The 22,226-nt window shown below is 44.9% G+C and overlaps 1 protein-coding gene across 8 annotated transcripts in view; it reads left to right on the top strand.

Annotated features, from left to right (window-relative positions):
• Positions 1–22,226, top strand: part of DOCK9 (dedicator of cytokinesis 9) — a 1,069,784-nt gene that overhangs the window by 832,931 nt on the left and 214,627 nt on the right. For 4 of the 8 annotated variants that reach the window (XM_085622117.1, XM_085622116.1, XM_085622122.1 and 1 more), the window contains exon 38: positions 10,389–10,525. In XM_085622117.1, the coding sequence (XP_085478243.1) occupies positions 10,389–10,525 (137 nt within the window). Of the gene's footprint in view, positions 1–10,388; positions 10,526–11,116; positions 11,161–22,226 lie in introns of all 8 variants that reach the window. The other 4 variants (XM_085622123.1, XM_085622120.1, XM_085622121.1 and 1 more) reach the window with 2 other exon arrangements.

Below are 22,226 nucleotides of genomic sequence, written 5' to 3'. Positions count from 1 at the left end.
CCCGTCCTACCACGGAAAAAACATTTGGTTCCAACAGAACATATGGCTCCCGGGCCACCACTGCCAACAGGCCATAGTCTGCTCTGAACATCTGCTACAGAGGCCCGACCTCGGGCTCATCCCTGAAAGCACGTCCGAAGCCATCAACTTCCACACCGAGCCAACCTGATTCATCTTCGACTTCAAAACTGAAACCACTCTCAGAACTGAAAATTTGAGACCAGTCCTCCAGACAATACAGGAATGGCTCGATCCATGGCAAAAACAGCCGTGCACAGCCTCAGACTGGCTGCATCTTAGCCAAGACTGTGGGGTCGGTGCCAACTCTCCTTTGGAGAAGCAATAGACTTGCCGGTGCCTGTTAAAAAGAGGAAGACTGACAAGGCTACTAGTCCTTTGCACCCTCCTTCACCTACTTCTCCACCACCACTACAACCACCTTCACCATCTCCACTCCCCCTAGAGTGATCCCCTAGATAATACTCCACGGGGATCCCCAACTTCCCTCACAAGCGGGCATGGGAGGGGGGTGAAGAGGATGATTCTTATGATGGCCCACAGACCCCTGGCCAGATTATGATTTTGATCCCCCAGGGGACACCTATCCAGACTTGTACCCTGCTAAACCATTGCCTCCTGATGACACCACCTTATATCAGGACCTCATCAGCAGACCTGTAGCGTACCACCAGGTCCAGCTACATACAGAGCCTATAGAAGAGGATTTCCTCTTTGGAACCCTATCCACTACACATAGGACTTCTCAATATCTCTGTATGTTAAAAGGCCGGCTGCGTCACACCGATGACCTCTTTAAAGACCCTGCGTGATGAGCACGCATAATCACTTCCAGTGTTGCCAAAAAATACAAATTTGCACCCTCAGTCCCAATTTACATCCGAGTGCAAGTTCCTCATGATTCATTGGTTGTGTCCAATGCCCGGGAGAGGACAATTCACAAACCACAGCTGGCGCTCCACCTCTGGATAAAAAGTCTAAGCTCATTTATGCTTCAGGGAAACGAGTAGTGACGCAGTCCCCTAATCACTGGCGATCAGGTGTGATTGTGCCCACTGGGACGAAATGGAGGAACTTCTCCCGGACCTCCCAGGGGAACATCGAAAAAGAGGGCAGGAACTAGAACAAGAGAGCAAAATCATTTCTAATCATTCCATAAGTGTGCCCTGGATTCCACAAATGCAACTGCCAGGGGTATTAATACCAGTGTGTTACTGCACAGACATGCTTGGCTGTGCATGTCTGCCTTCAAGCACCAACGAACACCTGTTTGGGCTACAAGTTGACCATGTGTTAGAAAAGATGAAGGACGTGGAGGTTGCTAAATCCATGGGTGCTCTCCAGAACCCCACTGCCTGTTGCTCCTTTTGCCGCACCTCATATAGGACAGGCTTACAAGCTGCATCTTCTGATGCCTCTTCTTCCTCATATCAACTGCAAAATCACAACTCCCCAAGGGTGATGACTCCAAAGGTTGTGGCAAACATGCTTCTTAATGTGATACCCCACCCGCCACTCAGCAGTGACTCCCTTCTCCTTCACCCGATAATTTAACACCTGTCAGGGGTCGATAACAACAGTTTCTCCTCACCTGCCGATCCATAACATCAGATCAGGCGGTGTTGGACATTATCGAACATGGTTATTGTCTGTAGCTCCTGGACACATCTTAAACATTCCACGTCGCACGCACAAACTCTCTGTGGAACATTAAACCCAGTCAAACAGGAAGGACAAACTCTCTTGCTTAAAGGAGCTATAGAGCCCGTCCCTCTTCAATATCAAGGGTCAGGGGTATACTCCCTATACTTCCTCATCCCCAAAAAACGATGGCTCACTACCGCCTAACTTAGATCTCAGGCCCTTAAATCATTACATCCTGTCAGAGCATTTCCATATGGTCAGCCTCAAAGGCATGATCCCACTTCTCCAAAAAGGAGACTTTATGTCAGCACTAAACTTCAAGGACTCCTACTTTCTCATCCCATTCCATTCAGCACACTGCAAATACCTCAGGTGTGTCATAGCTGACAAACATTATCAGTTCAAAGTGCTCACATTTGGGATGACTACTGCACCCCGGGTGTTCACCAAATGCTTAGCAGTGGTAGAAGCACATCTACGCAGATAAAACATCCGTATCTGGATGACTGGCTTATCATAGCTAGAATCCTTCCTCTGTGTCACCAACATACTCTGGTCACTATAGATTTGCTCCAACAACTAAGATTTACCATCAATGTATAAAAATCACATCCTAGACCTTTACAGGTTCAGCCATATCCTGGAGCTATTCTCAACACACAACTGGGATTAGCTTATCCCAATACAGCAAGGATTCGAAATTTACAGACACCGCTACCCCAATTTCAAGCCAATCAATAACTGACAGTCAAAATAGTTAAGCATCTGTTGGGTATGATAGCCTCATGCATTGCCATAGTGCCACATGCACAGTGGTCAAGAAGTTAGGATATCACGCACACCAACTTTTATCCAAATATGAGTGTTTCTTGAACAGGTAGTGGCGTGCTGATAGAGGAGCGACCTCTAAACCAAGGTCGGTAAATCAATGAATGTTGCACTGACCCGTCCTGGGTAGTGTCCCTCTGTACGCACAGCGCTGGTCGGTAACGAAGTTACCAAATGTAACACCAGGAGAGTTTTACAAGAGAGTTTAAATCAAAGTTCGTTTAATCACGATATGATGCTCTTTATACTTGAATTTAGAGTTTCACATGTTATTTCAAAGGCGATACCAACGGAAATCCCCAATGCATTCATCAGGAGGAATCCTATAAGAAAAATAGGAGTCAATGTGGTCTACCCCGTCAGGGATTCAAAGAAATCAATAATAATAAATGTGAAAGTCCTTAGAGTGAACACAAGACTAAGTACGAAGGATATTTGGGTCTAATTTCCAAACCTTCCTTTTTTGATTCCTTATTTCTTCCTTATCGCTTTGACTCGGCACCACTTATATTTCGGTGTATTTTGTGGCGCATGTACACGCTTTGAAGTTATTACTGATATACTTCGATCTTTCACCAAATCCTTCGTACTTAGTCTTGTGTTCACTCTAAGGACTTTCACATTTATTATTATTGATTTCTTTGAATCCCTGACGGGGTAGACCACATTGACTCCTATTTTTCTTATAGGATTCCTCCTGATGAAGGGTTTATAACCCGAAATGCATTGGGGATTTCCGTTGGTATCGCCTTTGAAATAACATGTGAAACTCTAAATTCAAGTATAAAGAGCATCATATCGTGATTAAACGAACTTTGATTTAAACTCTCTTGTAAAACTCTCCTGGTGTTACATTTGGTAACTTCGTTACCGACCAGCGCTGTGCGTACAGAGGGACACTACCCAGGACGGGTCAGTGCAACATTCACATGCACAGTGGTCTCAGACACAGGGTCAGTTACAAGATCTAGTGTTGATAGACAGCTTTACCCATTGCTCTCTGCAAAGGGTGGCCTTTCCTTGACCCTGTTCCACAAATCGTTCCGACAGTGGAACGCATCTCTCACAGGACTGGATGCTCACCTAGAGGAGCTTACTGTTCAGTGTGTTTGGGACACCAAATAACAGAGTCTCCACATCAACTACCTTGAGCTTCAAGCTGTTCACCTAGCATTGAAAGCGTTCCTACCTCACCTGATAGGCAAGATTGTCCTAGACCGGACGGACAATATGACAGCCATGTACTATGTGCAAAAACAAAGGGGGGACACTCTACAGTTATGCCTATCTCAGACCATTTGTCATTCGGCAATATGTCACAACAGCCATCTGTAGGATGTGGCAACAAGTCCACGAGTGGAAGCTCCACCCAGAGTCCTCCTCCCATACTTCAACAAGTGGGGTTTTCCACAAATAGACATGTTCGCAACCACATACAACACAAAATGCACAAACTTCGCATCCAGGTCCATACACCCACTATCTAAGGGCAGTACTATATGGATGAACTGGTCAGGGATATTCCCACCTCTCCCTCGTCTGCCCTTCTGGTTCAGAGGCTCAGGCAAACATCTATCACCCTCATTCTAGTATCTGCCACTTGGGCTCGTCAACCCTACTTGAGCTCTCTGTAGTTCCCCACGAGAAGCTTCACCTCAACCCGGATCTTCTCACTCTGAACCAAGGAAAAATCAGGCAGCCAAATCCAAAGGAACTCAACTGTGCGACCAGGCTCCTGAGGTCAGAGAATTTGATTACCTAAATCTCCCAGGTGAATGTAAGACCATTCTTAAAGAAGTTTGTAGGCATGTCACTAGAGCATAATATGCAGCTAAATGGAAAAGATTTGTATTTTACTGCCATAATAAGCACATTGATCTATTTAATGAAACTGTACAAAACATAGTTTGCTACCTTCTTCATATATAGCTCTCTGGCCTTGCCTATACTTCAATACACTTACATCTAGCTGCAGTTGCTGTCTACAAAACAGGCAACACTTATCTTTGTTCAAAGTGCCAGTTAATAATGCCCTCATGGATGCCTTAAAAGGGTAAGTCCACCCAGAAATCTATCTGCACCGACATGGAATCTCAATATTGTTCTCACCAGACCTATGGGTCCATCAATTGAACCATTACATAATTGTCTCCTCCAATTTCTATCTCGGAAGGTCGCCTTTTTAATTGCCATTATTTCATGCATGCTTGTAGGTGAGCTCCAGGCACTAGCCTTAGAAGAACCTTTCTTTCAACTACACAGTGATAGGGTGGTCCTTCGCACCAACCCAAAATTCCTTCCAATGGTGGTTTCCTCTTTTTCTTTGGCCAATCATTTGAGTTACCGGTTTTCTTCTCTCAACCAGACTCAGTTGCGGAAAGGACCCTTCATACACTAGATGTTAAAAGAGCTCTAATATACTACATTGACAGAACCAAAGATTTCCATAAAACCAATTAACTCTTTGTTGCTTTTTCACCCCCTCACAAAGGAACACCCCATTTAAATCAGGCATGTCTAAATGGATAATTAAATGTATTCAGAAATGTTACATCAAAGATAAAATAACTTAAACGACACCCTCTAGAGAAAACTCTACTCGTAAAATAGGGGCTTCCATGGCATTACTCGGCAGTATCCCAATAATTGACATATATAAGGAAGCTACATGGTCTACACCACACACTTTCACTAAACATTATTGTGTGGAAGTTCTAGCACGCCAACAAGCTAATGTAAGATCAGGCAGTGCTATGTACACTTCCAACCAACTGCACACCCAGAGGTTAGCCACTGCTTTTGGAGGGCACTGTTTTACAGTGTATACAAAGCATGTGTATCTACAGCCACACATTGCCCAAACAGATTGTTACTTACCCTGTAAGCATCTGTTCTTGGCATGTAGTGCTGTAGATTCACATGGGCACACCCTCCTCCCCGGACACCTGTGGCCATTGCAGTTGCTTTTTTTACTTTTCCTCATGCATGAACATTTCTTTACTGATGCTTACTCACACTCCATTCTCACCCGCCTGTGGGAAATAATGGAGTCGATGCCTATGCGCATTATCACCAAGAGGAGGAGTCGTTTTACCTAGTGACTCGAAAGACCTCTTTGAAGAAAAACAACTTGCACACACCCAGACAATACAGTAGATTGCAGAAGTAGGCATAACATGTGAATCTACAGCACTCCATGCCAAGAACAGATGCTTACAGAGTAAGTAACATAATCCTTCTGAAGCATACTAGTCTTCTGAAGATTTCTCACTGATCCCACTCACCTCCCCATTCTGAAATATGGTCAGTGAACACTTCCCTATAGAGATTCCAAATTAGTTCGCACTGCATCATATTAATCATTATTTCTCATCTCTGCTTCTAAGAGCACAGAAAAAAACAGACTGGGCCCTGAGGTCATTGCGCCAATTTGGGCGCTATATGGCTCCAGTGACAGCACCATGGTGCCGCTACCTGCACAAAAATGGAGCCAGCACACCCTTCAGGTGTGGGAGAACTTTGGAAAACTTTCCAGATCAAGTCTGGTGCCCTGAGATATTCATCAAGTGAGGAATCTGCAGATGGATAGAATATGCACCAGAAGGATTTCTACCAAATGTAAGTAACTTTTAGTTGTGTCTGCCTTGCAGTGATTTACTTTGTTACTGGTGGAGTAATGTTGACGACGTTTTGATTCACCTCATCCAAATCCTTCTTGAACACTCAGAACTATCCTTGAACCCATCACTCAAAGGACGAGTGCCTTCCCCATGCTTTGCAAACCAAATAACTCCTATTCCGTTGTTGATGTCCAGAGAGGTGACTGGTTCCTGATATCCATTACCTGCTGTGATGTTTAGAGAAGCACAATGTTTTATTTAGAACACACAAAGGCTCCTTTAGAAAGCCTTTTAGTCACAATGGCCATTGACCAGTCAAGCTGGCATCCAATGCATTAATAATATATTGCGGTTTCCTCCATTTTGAATGGTACTCATTTTCAGTTCTCAATTCTCAAAAGGCAGCTTTTGGAGCCAATATGGAAGGACTAGTGTACTTTCAAAATAGCTGTTTGAAATTACATGCAGTATGCAAGTTCGAAACTGGTCACGCATTCTGGCAAAGCCAAGCAGAACACATTTTTGTCTCAGTTTCTTCAGGATGTTTAGGTAAATCCTCTTCCAGTCTGGGCAAAGATCCTTTTTATTATTTCAGTCATTTATGAAAATGTTGGGACAGAGCATAGTTCTAAGTACAACTTAGTCAGTTTGGTCACTTTTGTGCTCCAGATCCTTATTCTCCATTCCTCCAGACAGTGCTTTCACCTTATGTGTCAGCCGGTGTCTTTATCCTTTGTAAAAGGAGAATAAAGGATTGGAGTTTTTAAGAGCTTATAGTTGGCCTAGATTTCTGAATATTGAAATAGATAAAGATGTGCTTTAAAAAGTTGCTTTGGTCCACTCTGGAGCTGTGAGGAATGACTACACAAGACATAAGAAGATTAACTATTGCGCTAGAGGATATAAGAGTCGCTATAGTAAATAATAACTGCTGTTTGCAACTGTGTCATAAGTGGAAACAAAGAAGTAGATTTTCCCAGCTGCTATGGTTGCCACATTCCTGTGCAAATCCAATACCACAGGGTTCAGTTTAAGATACTAAAATACTATAATACAGGAGTCCCCTTAAACTGGATGACAAGGACCGCTAGACCTGGGTATCCTCTTCAGAACTCACTTTAAGGAGAGAACATTGAGGAGAAAGGCCGTGGTAATTAGTGCACCGGTTTGTTTTCCATTCCATCACAAGCAAGGTTATGATGACAGAGACTTGCTTGCAATAACAGAAAGGGTATGACTCTTTCATGCTTGTCACACAAAGGCCACCTTAAACCTTTGAGAATGGAAATTTGAACTCGCCAAAAAACATCTTGAAGTGCTGAAGGATGAATGTTTGTACATTTTCACTCCCCTTCGGCGGCATCATGTGTGCTATCACAGATCCCAATGAGGGATAATGGACTTCCAGCCCCTTCTGCTCCTCCACATAATGGAGGAAATCATTTTATGTACTTTTTAAAGCCTGTATATAGGAACACTTGGTAAGGCTGACATCCAGGTCACCTTGCCTAGTTTCTGCTTAAAGATGTGGGACGTAGGCACACCTGAAAAGATTACCTTTTACAGGATGGATGTGGTTACAGTATGAAAGGTTATTAGTCCATTCTTATTAGCTATGTCCTATTGTAAACCACTTCTCTTGCCCCTTAATACTAAAGACAGTGTGCTAGAACTGCACTTGGTAAACAGCTTGCTTCTCTTTCTCTTGTTTCCTACAAAAGGCCCAGTGGATGAGTCGGGAAGGTCTGGCCAATAAGAGGCTTCACATATACTTTGTCTGCATTGGAAATCACCACTTCAAGACAAAGAAGACTGTTTTGTTGCATCCTTCTAATGGGCAACCTCCTGGCTCCCCCTCCCCAGTGTAACACCATTGTGGAGCAGTTTGCCATCTCTTCTTTCTTGAAGCCATTGTGGCTATCTTCGTGCAAATCAACTGTCGTACCTCTAGGAATATTTTTGACTGTCACAGATCACTAACAAGGAACATGGGTAAAAGCTGTCCACAGCCCTTTACTTAGTGTATCCCTGCCTCTGCCTGGAACAGGGAAATGAACCTTAGAGGATCGATCAGGTTTCCGACAAAATAAAGATACACTGGATTATTTTCCTGACAGTAAACAATGAACGCATTTTTCTTTAATGTGCCACCCTCGCTTTGTGCTTTCAGAAATGAGTGATAAATAGTTCCCAGAAGCTATAGTGCCTTTTCTATAGTGAGGGGATAAAAGTAGGTAATGTTCAACTGTATCATTACTATTTTCAGGTTTTGTTCTAAGTACTTTTGAGGTTGTACAGGTGTTGCTTATCCTGGGTGCTTCTAGCAACCAAGCCAGATCGGGGAACTTGAGCTTTATTAGCACGGTGAGAAAGGAACAATCTGTTCCTATTATTATATTGTCTTCTTGGATTGGTCTTGTCCACTCCTTCTGCCACAATGTTCTGCGACTCAGTGCTTTCACCAGAGGTTCAGTCTCAACTTTTAGGTACATCAACATCCTTGAATTGTGGATGGCATTTTGATGATCAGATACATAGATTTAGCATTGAAAATAATGTAAAGAGTCAAGGTAAGACATCTTGGTCTTGGAGTGTGTCATTGAAATCATTTTAAGGGCACTACAATGCAGGTGTGTGCCTGTAACCCCTCACAGAACCCCAAACATGGAACTCCCCCATCATCAACATCAGGGGCCTGCCACAGATACAGTCCAATCATCTTAACAGCCAACTCGCCGCTCCTTGTATTTTTGGTTAATTATATGCTTTGGACGCATGATCCCTTAACTGGTAACCAGTTTGAGAAGACCGTGCTAAAGAACAATTTGCCAAGACCTATACCTGATGACCCTCCTGCCTCAACCCCTGTAATCTTTTTCCACTTTCTCTGAAACTGTCTGATTACTTAGATATCTCGGATTCTTAGGAGAGATAGGCGTAACTGTAAGTGAACAATACTCTCCACAGTAGCTTTGGTGCTTCTGGTGCTCTAGCTGTCCTTTCCTACATACTACCTACCCTCCTTCATCTCTACATGTCTGCATAAATCTATCATGCACAAAACTTGTGGGAGAAGAATAGTGGCAGATGAACCCACTAGAATCATAGCTCAAGCAGATAGTGAAAGCATGTGATCAGACAGGAATGTTTTTTTTTCATTGTTGTGCATGTTAAATGGAGTTCTCTCAATTTTTCGTAAGTTATGTTTTATATTCAAATATTGAATTTAGTCATTTCTGTTAGCAAGTATTTTACTGATTGAAAAAATGTTTGAAGTATCATATATGTAAGTGTTTTGATTAAGAAAAATAACTGCTTGTTATGTGTTTGCGACATAGTTGCTTTCTGAACAGCCGAAAATCTTAATTTGAAATCTGATAGTTCTCTTTAATAAAATAACATTTTTGTGAAAACCCATGAGCTGTTGAACCATACACTATGCATGATTGGGTGCAGCTCTGTTGCAGACCTCTCACCCGTCCTCAGCCTATATATTTACTGCGTGCCACGTCGAGTTTCTTCACACCCCCACAGCATGCAAGATCACAGCAAATGCATGTTCTCTTGTACTACAGAGAGAAACACTGAGAACGAACACTTGGCTATGGGATCAATGATGTGCATATGCACAGCACTGGTTCTCACCTTTCCTCTGTTCTGGTGGTGGTACACAATAGGGATTTAGCCTTTACTGTTTGCTAACACAGGTCACTTTTCTGTTTTCTTCACTCGATTGCTGACAAGTTTAACAAAGTGTATGGCTCTTCTTCCCATCCTGCCTGGGTAAGCGGCTGCAGGTGTTGAACTGCCTAACTACATTCCTGCTCCATTGCATGTGTGCCTTGTATAGTTTTCCATTGCACTTTTCTTTTCCTTTGTTTTGCGTGTTGCCTGAAATCTCACATAGGATTATCTGATATTTAGCCCATCTCTCCATTTGCATTTAAACTATTTCCTTGAATGTACAGCACAACAGCGGCGCATGCAGATAAACAACATTTGTAACGTAAAAGCATCTAAAGGCTTGCGTTAGTTTTTGCTTTCTTTACAAGTAGAGGAATTTTCTTTTTTACCCCACAATAGCAAGTATTTGGGCCTATTTGCTATTGTATGATGCCTCTCTTTTTTATTTGCCATTGTAACAGAACAACTGGGCTGCATAGTAGTTCAGAGTTTTTAGTGCCATTTGTGCTGCAGCTGCTTTACTAACTCTCTCCCTGTCTGGCCGCATTTGAAAAGTCTAACTATTGCTTCTGTACCATTTCACCCATCTTACAGGAACCAGGAGGGGTTGGGACCCATAGTTCATGATCGAAAGTCTCAGACATTGCCTGTTTCCCGTAACAGAACAGGAATGATGCATGCCCGGTTACAGCAGCTGAGCAGCCTGGATAACTCATTCACTTTTAACCACAGTAAGTTACACGACAGCCATCATAATCAAAGTCGTCAGTAGCACCACAAACACTGCAGACAGGTTGCAGACCCACATCCGAGCTCGTGTGGACCCCAATCCTTTGAGGCAAATACATTAATCCCAGTTAGGTCATAATCAAACATTTCTGCTGAAGGGCTTGGCAGATGACACAATGTGGAGCGAGGCCTGATGCAATGTCACATATTTTCACATAGAAGAAAAAATATCAAATCAAATCGGGGATATAACGAAGAAGTTCCTAATATCAATATTCCTTTCAGTTTTACTTTACAAGTGTTCTACTTTACTATAACTTTAATGAAGTAGTTCTTTTAAAAAAATTCTACTCATCTGTGTCTATAGGATTGAATGAGTCCACAGTATTCCATTTGTCCACAGGAAAATAGTTGAATGGAAATTGTAACAAAAAATGTAGCAGGCACTTCTCCACATTCTGACAACTGCGGTAGGACAAGTCTTAAAAAAAAGATCTGCACCCTTGAGAGTTTGTGTGAGAAAAGTCCATGATTTACTTTGTGTGGATGAGAAAAAGCATCCAATAATGAAGTGACTTTTTCTGTGTTTTCAGTGTAAAAAAGATATCAAGTGTGCTTGGAATTACTGTAGACAATGGTAAGACTTAATCAGGTTGATGTATGTTTCTACGATTGCAAAAATGGCATACAATGAACCCAAATCCTCTCTGCTTGGCTTGCTTTTATTTATTTTTTTGCCTTATTTTATTTGTTGGCTTCATGTCAGTGTGAAATTGTGCAGACTTCAGCAAAAGTAATTTACCCAGAAGTACCACATTTGAAACTTTGTAAATCTGAAATACGATTGTTCCTGGTAAATTTTTTGTCGAGTAACATTTGGCAATTTTTCAACACACGTAAAGAAAAGAAAGCAGGAAGATGAAACAAAAGAAAACCTTCTTTTCCACAATGTATTATCTTGCGACTTGATACATATTTAACACTTGCATGTAGAGTTGACAGTGGAGCTCTTTTGAATAAAGTTTACATTGTAGAGGTTCATGCATCATCTGAGCAGGTGCTATTTTGGCCAAGTAAAACAACTTTCCCATACATGAGCATGCGCAAAGATCTAAATTCTAGAGTATGCGAGTCGAGGATGTGAATTATTCCAAATAATAATTTACTAATTTTCACATTAGATCATTGTCCTGCTATGATGATTACCTTCAACATAATTCAAACCTACATGATTTAGCAGCATTGCTTAGGTTCCATTTTATACCACTCACTCTCATACCCAACTTGGTTACATTCTGCTATAAATATTAGTCATGTGACAAGAACCTGAAGTATAGAACCTGGAAAAAACAATCTAAACATGACCTGTTGATATGCTGCTATCATCTCTATAAATGCAATGCTTGTTTGCGGATACTGCTATCCCTCGTCTGCAGTAATCACAGTTTGTATTTCCACCAATTGCTCAACCCTGGGTTCAGTCCTTTTAGTCCGTGTCTTCGGTCAGTCTGCAATTAACATATTTGTGGTTGCCAAGATACTTGCACGTGCATGACCCACTAACCTAACAAGAAGAGACTTAATCCTAAGCGTATAGTGATTCTGCATAGAGATTTTTTATTCCAAGAAGTGTGGCGCTCTATCTAGTGCGTGTCAGTGTGTGTGGATTTAACTGATAATTACGGTTGCTTCCAGGTCAGAGGATATACCCTATAACCCCTGTTTGTGTGTGGGTGGAAACCCGCACAGAGAATGAGAGCAGAGTCCTGGGCACACGTTCTAGAGTAACAAAATGAACAGTAGAACCTGTGAACTTCAGTGAATTTCATCCGAAGTAGACATGAGTTCATATTTCAATTAATTTATTCCTTAATGTGAAATAGAAACAACCAGCCAACGTGTGTTTCGTCACAATGGGAAGTATCCCGTGACTTCTTCAGGGCGAACTGCCGGTGGTAATTCCAACCCGGCCGGACTTGAGAATAAAGATTCGATTAGTGTACTGGTGATCCAAAATGGTACGAAAGTTAAAGGGAGAAACCTAGGTGAAGGAAGTCCCCAGGAGTCCAGTCCCCGAGAGGTTGTAGGCGGCGGGTATGCCACTCTGCTGTGCAATCCTTATCCTGAGTGCAGGATGCGGGAACAGAACTGGTTCCGTCTCGATTTCCAAATGCATCATTTAGAGATATGATCTGTGTGAGGCATTAGGCCCCTTAGTATATTTCACCTGAAAAGATAGTTCTCACCTGGCATTCTAGTGTGTCATGCTTGTTATTCTGGAGAGTCGTTGTTTGAATGCCATTCTTAGTTACCTTTCTCTGCTTATTAGGCATGTAAGTTTTGTTTGCCTCTTTATTTCCAGCCATATTGCCCTGCATTTTGTTGGTCAAGATGAATTCTTAAATTTTTGCTTGTTAATGTGCTCTCATCACTTTCTCTGGTTTGCAGGCGTTGGGGCATGGGGTCTCTTGACTGTCATTATCTTCCCTATCTGCACAGTAGTATGCCCTGTATTGTCTCATTTGTTGGTAGACAAAGCTTTATGGTTTTGTTACATCACCTGCCCGTGTGTGTCAATGCTTAATAGGATACCCTTGGATCTCCACAGCTCAGTGTGTGACTACACACAATGGTACAGTAATGACATTATGCTCTTCCACAGATTTAATATAATGCACTCTTTTCTCTGGTCCCTCTACTAGACAGATTTATTAGTGCTACTCTAACCTTATTATAAAGGGATAACCATGAGCTTCTAAGGAATACTTTAATGGTCAACCCTGCTTGCATCTCTTGCATAGCTCCTCGGTACCTTCTATTGACTGGCAAGCTGGCTCAACATTTAGTACTAGAGAAAGTTCATATTTATCATATTCTGAAATTCCAATATGTATGTCACTTAGCAGGAATTATGGGCAGTTTCAGTCCAGAGGAGGAGTGGACAACATATCTAATATATTCTCTTTTCCAGCATAACTATATGTGTTTCTTGAAGGAAAGGCATCTGGGCTATTTAAAGGGGTCTGACTTTTTTAGATGCTAAGACTGTACATGAGGGGTAATTAAAACTGTTGCGTTGCAGAGGAGTCTTGGGGTATATCAAACTATGCCCTTTTCCCTACAACAGTGCAATCACTGTTGATCTGCCTTGCTCTACATCCCTCACATCTGATCAGATGCATTGGCCTTGAGCATGGTGAATCCACCTATTTTTCTGATACTCTGTTCACAGTGGTGCCCTCCTTTTCAAGCTAATAAGTGTTTTCTGGCAATGATAGGAGTTCCTATTGTTTCCTTGTGTATGGTGATGCATAGATCATCTGTTAACGTCTGTCTTCTGTGGCATATTCACACTTTCACTTCCACTGCAGTGTTTTAGCGATTAGAGAAAATTATGAAATCATAAACCATACTTGGGAGGGACATTAATCTCTAGAACGATGGAAGTGACCTCTTGTGCTAATGAGATAGAGATGCTGTACAAATATTACCCTTCATGAGTTAACTTGAAGGTGGGAGCTACCTGGTACCCTGGACATGCAACCTGAAGCTTTATATGGAATGTTCACTTAGGCAAATTATTATTCACTACTAAACCGGTTTTCAGGAGAATAGGTGACACGTTTCTGTATTTTTTTCACTTTCTTTGATCGAATTCTCAGTTATTTTACACACTTTTACATGTTTATGGATTTATGTTTAGATACTTGGTTAATCCCAGTGTCGACTTTTATGTGATGAATGTGATCCAGCGCAAACCCAATATCTGATCAGGGTTCAATTCTTACAAATATCTCAAACCATGGCCCATACACATTCACCCAAATCCTTGATGTGCTGAGGTCAATTTGTTTCGTAATTTCAGTTTTCAATGTTGTGTACTAATTCATATTCAACATCTTCAGTAAATATTTCTTAACTTATACATCAATTTTCCTTCCACTTGGTCGATGGGCCAATTAGTTGAAGAGTTGATGGCAATGATATGACACATCTAGCTTGTTTAGTCAGTTTATTTGAATAATTCACAGACTCTCGTTTGAGGTTAATAAAATGTATCTAAGTTCTTGTTCATAACTCGTAATGCTCAAATGCAATGTGGCACAAAATACAAGCAGTGAATTCATCAAGGGAGAGAAGTCATCATTAAATGCAACATGAGTACAAGCCTTATCACATCAACATATATACAGTCATTTTTATTGGAGGGGATAGATTAAGAGACAGAAGTTTCATCAAAATTATGCAAGAAACAATATTATGACGGAGTGGATAGGTGAAGAGACAAACGTTTCAGAAAAATACATTTGCATGTACGTTAATACAAACCTAGTAGTAGGTCTGTGGGAAAATCAGCCCCCCTGGTTAGGGAATGGTGAGGGTCCCCCGAGATAGGATCAGGGAACAAAGTAGACAGGACCCGAGAATAGGTTCAGGATAGGAACAGCTAGGTCTCTCTGCAAACCGACAATCAGCGACACATCCAGCCTTCCTCTCTTCCTCCCTGCAAGTCTAAACCACACTCCCAAGGCACCCCAATTATACCCTAAAATCTCAATATCCGTCCCACCTAAATTGCAACAACTCGCACATTCTAACAGGTGATTGGTCCTTTCCAGAAGTGCAAAAAGGAGCAAACTTAACAATAATACCTAAACTGTGATAAATGTACTATTAGTCATTCATCACTGCATTAGCATCATGGTTTCACAATAAATGCTTTTTTGATAGGCAATTGTAGTCTCTCCCATGGGCAAATGAGAATGGATCTGGAGGAGACCATGCCAACATACAGTAGGTCCTGGACCCAGAAGGCAATGTTACCTTAAACTGAACCCTTCTTTTTAGATCAAAGACCTTGGAAGCAGGTTTTATGTGGCTACTGAAGGTTCTTGGAGTACTGACTAATGCAACATGTGTTGCAGTGTGCCACGATAGACTGGTTATTGCAGAGATTAAGTTTTCACTTGTAAAAGTTTCGCATATTACTTAATTCTTCTGTATTGAAATGTTTGTGGTATGTGAAATTCACATTGGTCACCTGCTTCAATGGGCACATCTCTGAATTTAAAGCATTAGGCACATTTATGCTCTGTATTTTCTGCCACCACATTCTATATGGAGTTAAAACCAATATATATTTTCCATAGAGCAGCTTTTTATAGCACCTCTGTAATACATATTTTGTTGAAGAGACTAATTTTTTTAATCTACCAAGAAAGAGAGCCAATCAAATTGCAAGTTTAGTACTTTACCAAGCCCCGATTTGTTTCTGTTGGAAATAATACAAAGTTTCCTCAGAATAAGTTAATTTTATTATCGCTTGACAATGATAAATACATGGCTCTTGAAATCTTTCAACTCAGTCAGGACCTTAGTGATTTCAGTGCAAGAGTCTTATTAGGGTTCTGCATTTAAAAGATAGCTTTCTGAAATTATCAGATCTCAAGTGTTGAGGAACTAATGTTTCTCTCACTGAAAAAAAGCTTTATTTATTCATTCATAGTGCACATAGTATTTGTTATTCAAGCTGAACTCTTTTAATGGCTAGCTAGCTGCAGGCTGACTTCTCTTCTGTGGCAAGTGCACAAACTCACAAGCCCTGGATAAATCAATCTAATTTAAAGGCCTGTTTACATTACATCATTGCATTATCCAAGAAAATAAATACTTTGCCATTATTGTACAAGGGGAATTGGTTATTAAGAACTGTTGTTCTTGTGCCGAAGGTTTGGGGAATAGTGTTATAGCAAACAAATGATGGACGGAATGCTGACAATGCAAACATTCTCCCTTGTCACAGGATCTTGGTTAAATCCATCGTTCTTTTGCCCCTTATGCCACCCCAGTTTGGACCCAGCCATTTGCAAATCAGTCTTGACCCTGTGCCCCATGGGAACAGTCCAGACCGAACTGCCAGGCCAGGTCCTCCCTGGACCAGAAACCAGCATCCTGGGACCGGTTTCGGGGTATGTCACCCTTCTTAAGCCAGGCTAGCTTGAATCCAGTGGCACAGTGAGCAAGGGACCCACGTCTGGGCATACCTAGTGCACTTAGAGCGAGAAAGCAAAAGACACACAATTGATGGAAGGAATGCAGAACAAATCCAAACATTCACACCCAGTCAAGAGATCTAACTTAAATCCATCCGCAGTGGGTGCCGTTCCTTCCACCCTTGCCCCGGTTCCAGGACCATTTCGTTACTGCCTGGGATCCGCATTGGGAGACGGCGCCGGCCCGGCCCCGGCCGGCGACGATCACGGCTCCGTTTCCGATGCCGTTTGTCCCTTCTCCGGCTCTGCCACCGCGGCCGCTTCCTCCTGCAACGGAGGTGGAGGATGGGTCCGAGAACCCTCTTGCCCGTCAATGTGACTCCGAGCAGGACTGGGTGGACGATCTGGAGGACGCCGGCGACCTCAATGTCTCTTCTGACCCGGGGTTTGCGTCTCCCCCGCCTACGATGAAGGAGGGCGCTTCCTACACGATGGTCCTCAACCTTGATCTTCCTATGGTGGCCCTCAAAACTAACCTCCTTACTGAGGTACTCCAGACGGCGTCGACTTCGTCGGAGCCACTGCTTCCATTCAACGACACCCTCACCGACGTCCTGTTGGGCACTTGGTCGCGGCCGGCCACAGGGGCCCCTGTGGATAAGAATGTCGCCAGGCGTCACCGCCCAGCGCCTGGTGACCCCGCGTTTCTGACCACTCATCCCACGCCTGAGAGTTTGGTCATCCAGGCCTCGACGTCGCAGAGTGCCTTTCCCGCGGCTCCACCGGATAAGGACTCTAAGAAGCTGGAACAGTTCGGTAAGCAGTTGTTCTCCTCGACCAGCTTGGGGCAGTTGTTCAGGTGTTGCCTCAGTGTCCTGAGGAGGTCCATGCTGTGCTTTAGAAGGCGGTTGCTGAGGGTAAGGATGCAGCTAAGTTCGCCATTCAGTGTGGTTTGGACACCGCTGACTCGTTGGGCAGGGCCATTTCTACGACTGTGGCGCTGCGACGCCATGCCTGGTTGCGTTCTACTGGGTTCTCGCCTGACGTCCAGAGCTCGCTCATGGACATGCCTTTTGACGGCACTCGCCTATTTGGTGATAAGGCCGACAGTGCGCTGGAGCGTTTTAAGGACTCGCAAGCCACGGCCAAGTCCTTGGGTCTTTCCACGCAGAGCCCAGCCACTCCTGGTTTTCGTTCCTTTCGTGGCCAAGGCAGGGGCGCCCAGGCACGGTCCTTCAGCAAGCCTGTGCAGAACCAGCGGCTGCGGCTTCCGCAGGGGCGGCTCTGGGAATCAGCGTGGGGGGCAGTACACCACCGCCCCCGCCGCTTCTGCCTCCAAACCTTCCTAATCCGAGCTTTGGGGAGCACCCCACGCCAGTGGGTGGCAGGATTTGCCATCACCTCCCCCACTGGCGCGCTATCACATCGGACAAGTGGGTGTTGCAGATCATCCGCATGGGTTACTCCCTTCCCTTTCACCCCTCCAGCCATGCCACCTCGGTACCACCGCATGCATGTCGGGGGAACACTTGGCGACTCTCCAGCAGGAAGTTGCGGCCCTCTTGGCCAAGGGGCTAATCGAGTGTGTTCCTGGGCCAGAAGTAGGGAGTGGTTGTTATTCCCACTACTTTCTGGTCCCCAAGAAGGACAAAGAGGGTCTGCATCCCATCTTGGACCTCCGGAACGTCAACCGCTTCCTCCGGAAGGAGCAGTTCAAAATGCTGACTCTGGCTAAGGTCTTGGCTGCCCTCGACCCTGGAGACTAGATGGTAGCGTTGGACTTGCAGGACGCATATTTTCACATCCCTGTCCTACCGGCCCACCGGCGTTAACTGCAGTTCACGGTAGGAATAAGAGCATTTTCAGTTTGCCGTGCTCCCCTTCGGCCTTACCAGCGGTTCTCGGGTGTTCACGAAAGTGATGGCGGTGGTTGCAGCACACCTGCGCAGGTCAGGGGTGTCAGTCTTCCCTTACCTCGACAACTGGTTGTTGAAGGCGGGCTCGCTCCCGGGCAGTCGTCAACCACCTTCAGACTACGGCCAACCTCCTGCATTTGCTCAGGTTCTCCATCAACGTGCCGAAGTCGCACCTGAGTCCCTCTCAGAAGCTCCCCTTCATCGGAGCGGTTCTGGATTAGACGCTGTTTCGGGTTTATCCTCCCGAGCAGCGAGTCCGAGATATTCAGGCTATGATTCCGATCTTTCTGCCTCTGTCCCGGGTTTCAGTCAGGATGGCCCTCCGGCTTCTGGGCCTGATGGCTTCCTGCATCCTGCTGGTGACACATGCCAGATGGCATATGCGGGCTCTGCAGTGGGGCCTGAAGTTCCAGTGGGCGCAACATCAGGGCAACCTTTCCGATCATGTCCAGATCTCGGAGGGCACTGCAAGGCAGTTGCAGTGGTGGCTCACGAATCGCGATTGGGCCGATGGCAGGTCCCTCTCCCTTCCCCAACCGGAGCACACAGTGGTGACGGATGCGTCCCTCCTGGGATGGGGAGGCTACTTGGAAGAGGCGGTGTTCAGAGGCCTCTGGTCTCCGGCAGAGTCCCGGCTCCATATCAATCTGTTGGAGCTTCGGGCGATCCAACTTGCACTGAAGGCATTCCTTCCCTCTGTCCGGGGAAGTGTGGTGCAGGTGTTCACGGACAACATCACCACCATGTGGTATTGCAACAAACGGGGCGGGGTGGGGTCCTGGACCCCATATCAGGAGGCTCTGCGCCTTTGGACCTGGCTGGAACATCAAGGCATTACCTTGGTGGTTCAACACCTGGCAGGTTCTCTGAACGCCAGGGCGGACAAACTCAGCCGCCGGTGCTTGATGGATCACGAGTGGCGTCTGAACTCAGACGTGGTGCAAGGTCTCTTTCAGCAGTGGGGAGAGCCTTGGTGAGATCTATTTGCCACCAAAGAGAACGTGCTATGTCATCAGTTCTGCGCATTGGAATTTCCAAGGCGGCACTCGCTCTGTGACGCTTTTCATCGCAAGTGGAGTTGCGGTCTATTGTACGCCTTTCCGCCTATTCCACTTCTGCCCAGAGTGCTGAAGAAGATTCGGCGCGACCGGGCCGAAGTCATCCTTGTGGCTCCGGATTGGGCACGAAGATACTGGTATCCTGAGCTCCTCAGCATGGCGATCGATCCCCGATCCGTCTGCCTCTTCGGGAGGATATTCTGTCGCAGCAGCAGGGGACGGTCCTCCACCTAAACCTGCTCAGCCTCCACCTCCATGCGTGGAGATTGAGCGGCGACAGTGGACAGCTTTCGATCTTCCTCCCGAAGTCTGTGATATCATTCTGGCAGCCAGGCGCCCCTCCACTAAAACGGTATACGCCTGCAGGTGGAACAAGTTTGTGGGATGGTGCACAGCGAAGGCTGTGGATCCCATTTCTGCCCCTCTTTCTGAAGTCCTTCTGTTCCTTCTTTCTTTGGCCCAGCAGGGTTCTGCTCTGGGCACTATCAAAGGTTATCTTTCGGCCATCTCCGCCTTTTTACGGCTTCCAGATCAGCCTTCTCTTTTTAAGTCCCCGGTTGTTAACCGTTTCCTGAAAGGTATTACGCACACGTTTCCTCCCGTGCCGTTCATAATGCCTCAATGGGACTTAAACCTTGTCTTGACATATCTGATGTGCGCTCCCTTCGAGCCCCTTCATACCTGTCCTTTGTGTCTTCTCACTCTCAAGACGGCTTTCCTGGTAGCTATCACCTCTGCCAGAAGAGTGAGTGAGCTCCAGGCTCTTTCTTCCAAACCTCCTTTCCTTTCTGTTCATCCGGACAAGGTGGTTTTAAGGACCCGTCCTTCTTTTTTCCCAAAGGTTGTCACGCCCTTCCACATCGGGCAGACCATCACTTTGCCCACCTTCTTTCCGCCTCCTCATCCTTCAAGGGAGGAAGAGAGGCTCCACCGCCTGGACCCAAAATGTGCGCTCGCATTCTATCTGAAGCGTACACAGCAGTTCCGGGTTGATGACCAGCTCTTTGTTGGCTATGTGGGTGCCAAACGGACCATCTCTCGGTGGGTCATTCTGTGCATCAAAGCATGTTACTCCTTGGCTAGGAAGGAGCCTCCTGTGGGGCTGCCTGCCCATTCTACCAGGGCAACTGCAGCCACTACTGCCTTGGGACGCGGCGTTCCTTTGCAGGACATCTGTCAGTCAGCTACGTGGGCCTCGCTGCACACGTTTACCAAGCATTACTGCCTTGATAGTCAGTTCCGGAGAGACGGCATCTTTGGCCGTTCTGTTCTCCGTGATTTCCTGGTGTAATCTTGTTCGCAGACCCACCACCGGGGTTGGTATTGCTGGGGTATCTATTCTAAGGTAAGGAATCTATCGCTAACGTGTCTCTTTCAGATGCACAAGTTACTACTTGTGTAACTATATATCTGTAAGAGACATTAGTTAGTGATAGATTCCTTACCGCCCCACCCATCCTCCCCGTTCTGCGACCTGATTTCTAGGGTTACGGTCATCCCTTTCAGGGCCCTAGTTTCATGGCACCAGCGGTCAGTTTCTTGCATGGCTCTGCCTTCTTGGCGCGGAAAGTTGTGTACAGAACTGACGTCAGTTCGCATGGGTGGCGTCTAAGTAGTCTCCGTGACGTCATCTCGGCGCTTACGACGCCAGCGACAGACGCGGAGCCGCACGACACCACCTACTGATGCACAGGGGTACTGCTACAAAAACTTTCCGTATCCAGTCTGATGCCTGGGGATATTCTAAGGTAAGGAATCTATCACTAACTAATGTCTCTTGCAGATATATCGTTACACAAGTAGTAACTTGTGCATTTGCATATGGCCAGGTCTATGGTGGCATGGTGAGCAAAAGAATGACTGATTTAACCCAGATCTCTTGACTGGGGTTGAATGTTTTGATTTGTTCTGCATTCCGTCCATCAATTATGTGTCTTTTGCGTTCTCGCCCTAAGTGCACCAGGTATGCCCAGACGTGGGTCCTGGGCTCACTGTGCCACTGGTATCAAGCTATCCTGGCTGAAGAGGGGTGAAACCCTAAACCGGTCCTCGGATGCTTGTTTCTGGTCCAAGGAGGACCTGGCTTTGCAGTTCGGGCTGGACTGTTTCCATGAGGCACAGGGTCAAGACTGATTTGCATATGGCCAGGTCAGAACTGGGGTGGCATGGTGGGCAAAAGAATGATGGATTTAACCCAGATCTCTTGACTGGGGGTGAATGTTTTGATTTGTTCTGCATTCCGTCAATCAATTGTGTGTCTTTTGAAGGTTTGGGAAATGTCAGTTATCATTGCATCAAGATCTGCTTTTGCAGTTCGGGGTTGAGGTGCTTTATCCTATCGTTGACTACCTTAACCTACATTCTCATTTTTTGGCATTGAACATTTGGGGCAACTCTATTTTTCCTACTAGCAAGCTGTTGGATTTTTTTATATAGTTGGTATGAAAAAAATTTGAACTAATTCAGAAAGCTGCTCTAACTTCTCGGTTCCTTTTGAGAGTGTGACAATACTTCTCCCAAGAGTCTTTTTTGTGTGAATGGCTAGTCTCAAAGTTTTCTTTCTTCTGCTTACCAAATTATTGAGCTTCAAATACTAGCAGTGGATCTCTCACACAATACATTGATTTATTGAAAGTGATGGGTTTAATTTCAGGCCTATTCACTGTTCACTATAATTTTCTCCTCTTAACAACTCTCATGAGAAACCGTATTGCCTGAAACCCACATTGACACTGA

This window comes from Triturus cristatus, chromosome 8 (assembly GCF_964204655.1).
Source record: "Triturus cristatus chromosome 8, aTriCri1.1, whole genome shotgun sequence".
NCBI lineage: Eukaryota > Metazoa > Chordata > Amphibia > Caudata > Salamandridae > Triturus > Triturus cristatus.
The sequence above is the reverse complement of the archived record's forward strand: the minus strand, read 5'-3'. Positions and strand labels throughout refer to the sequence as shown.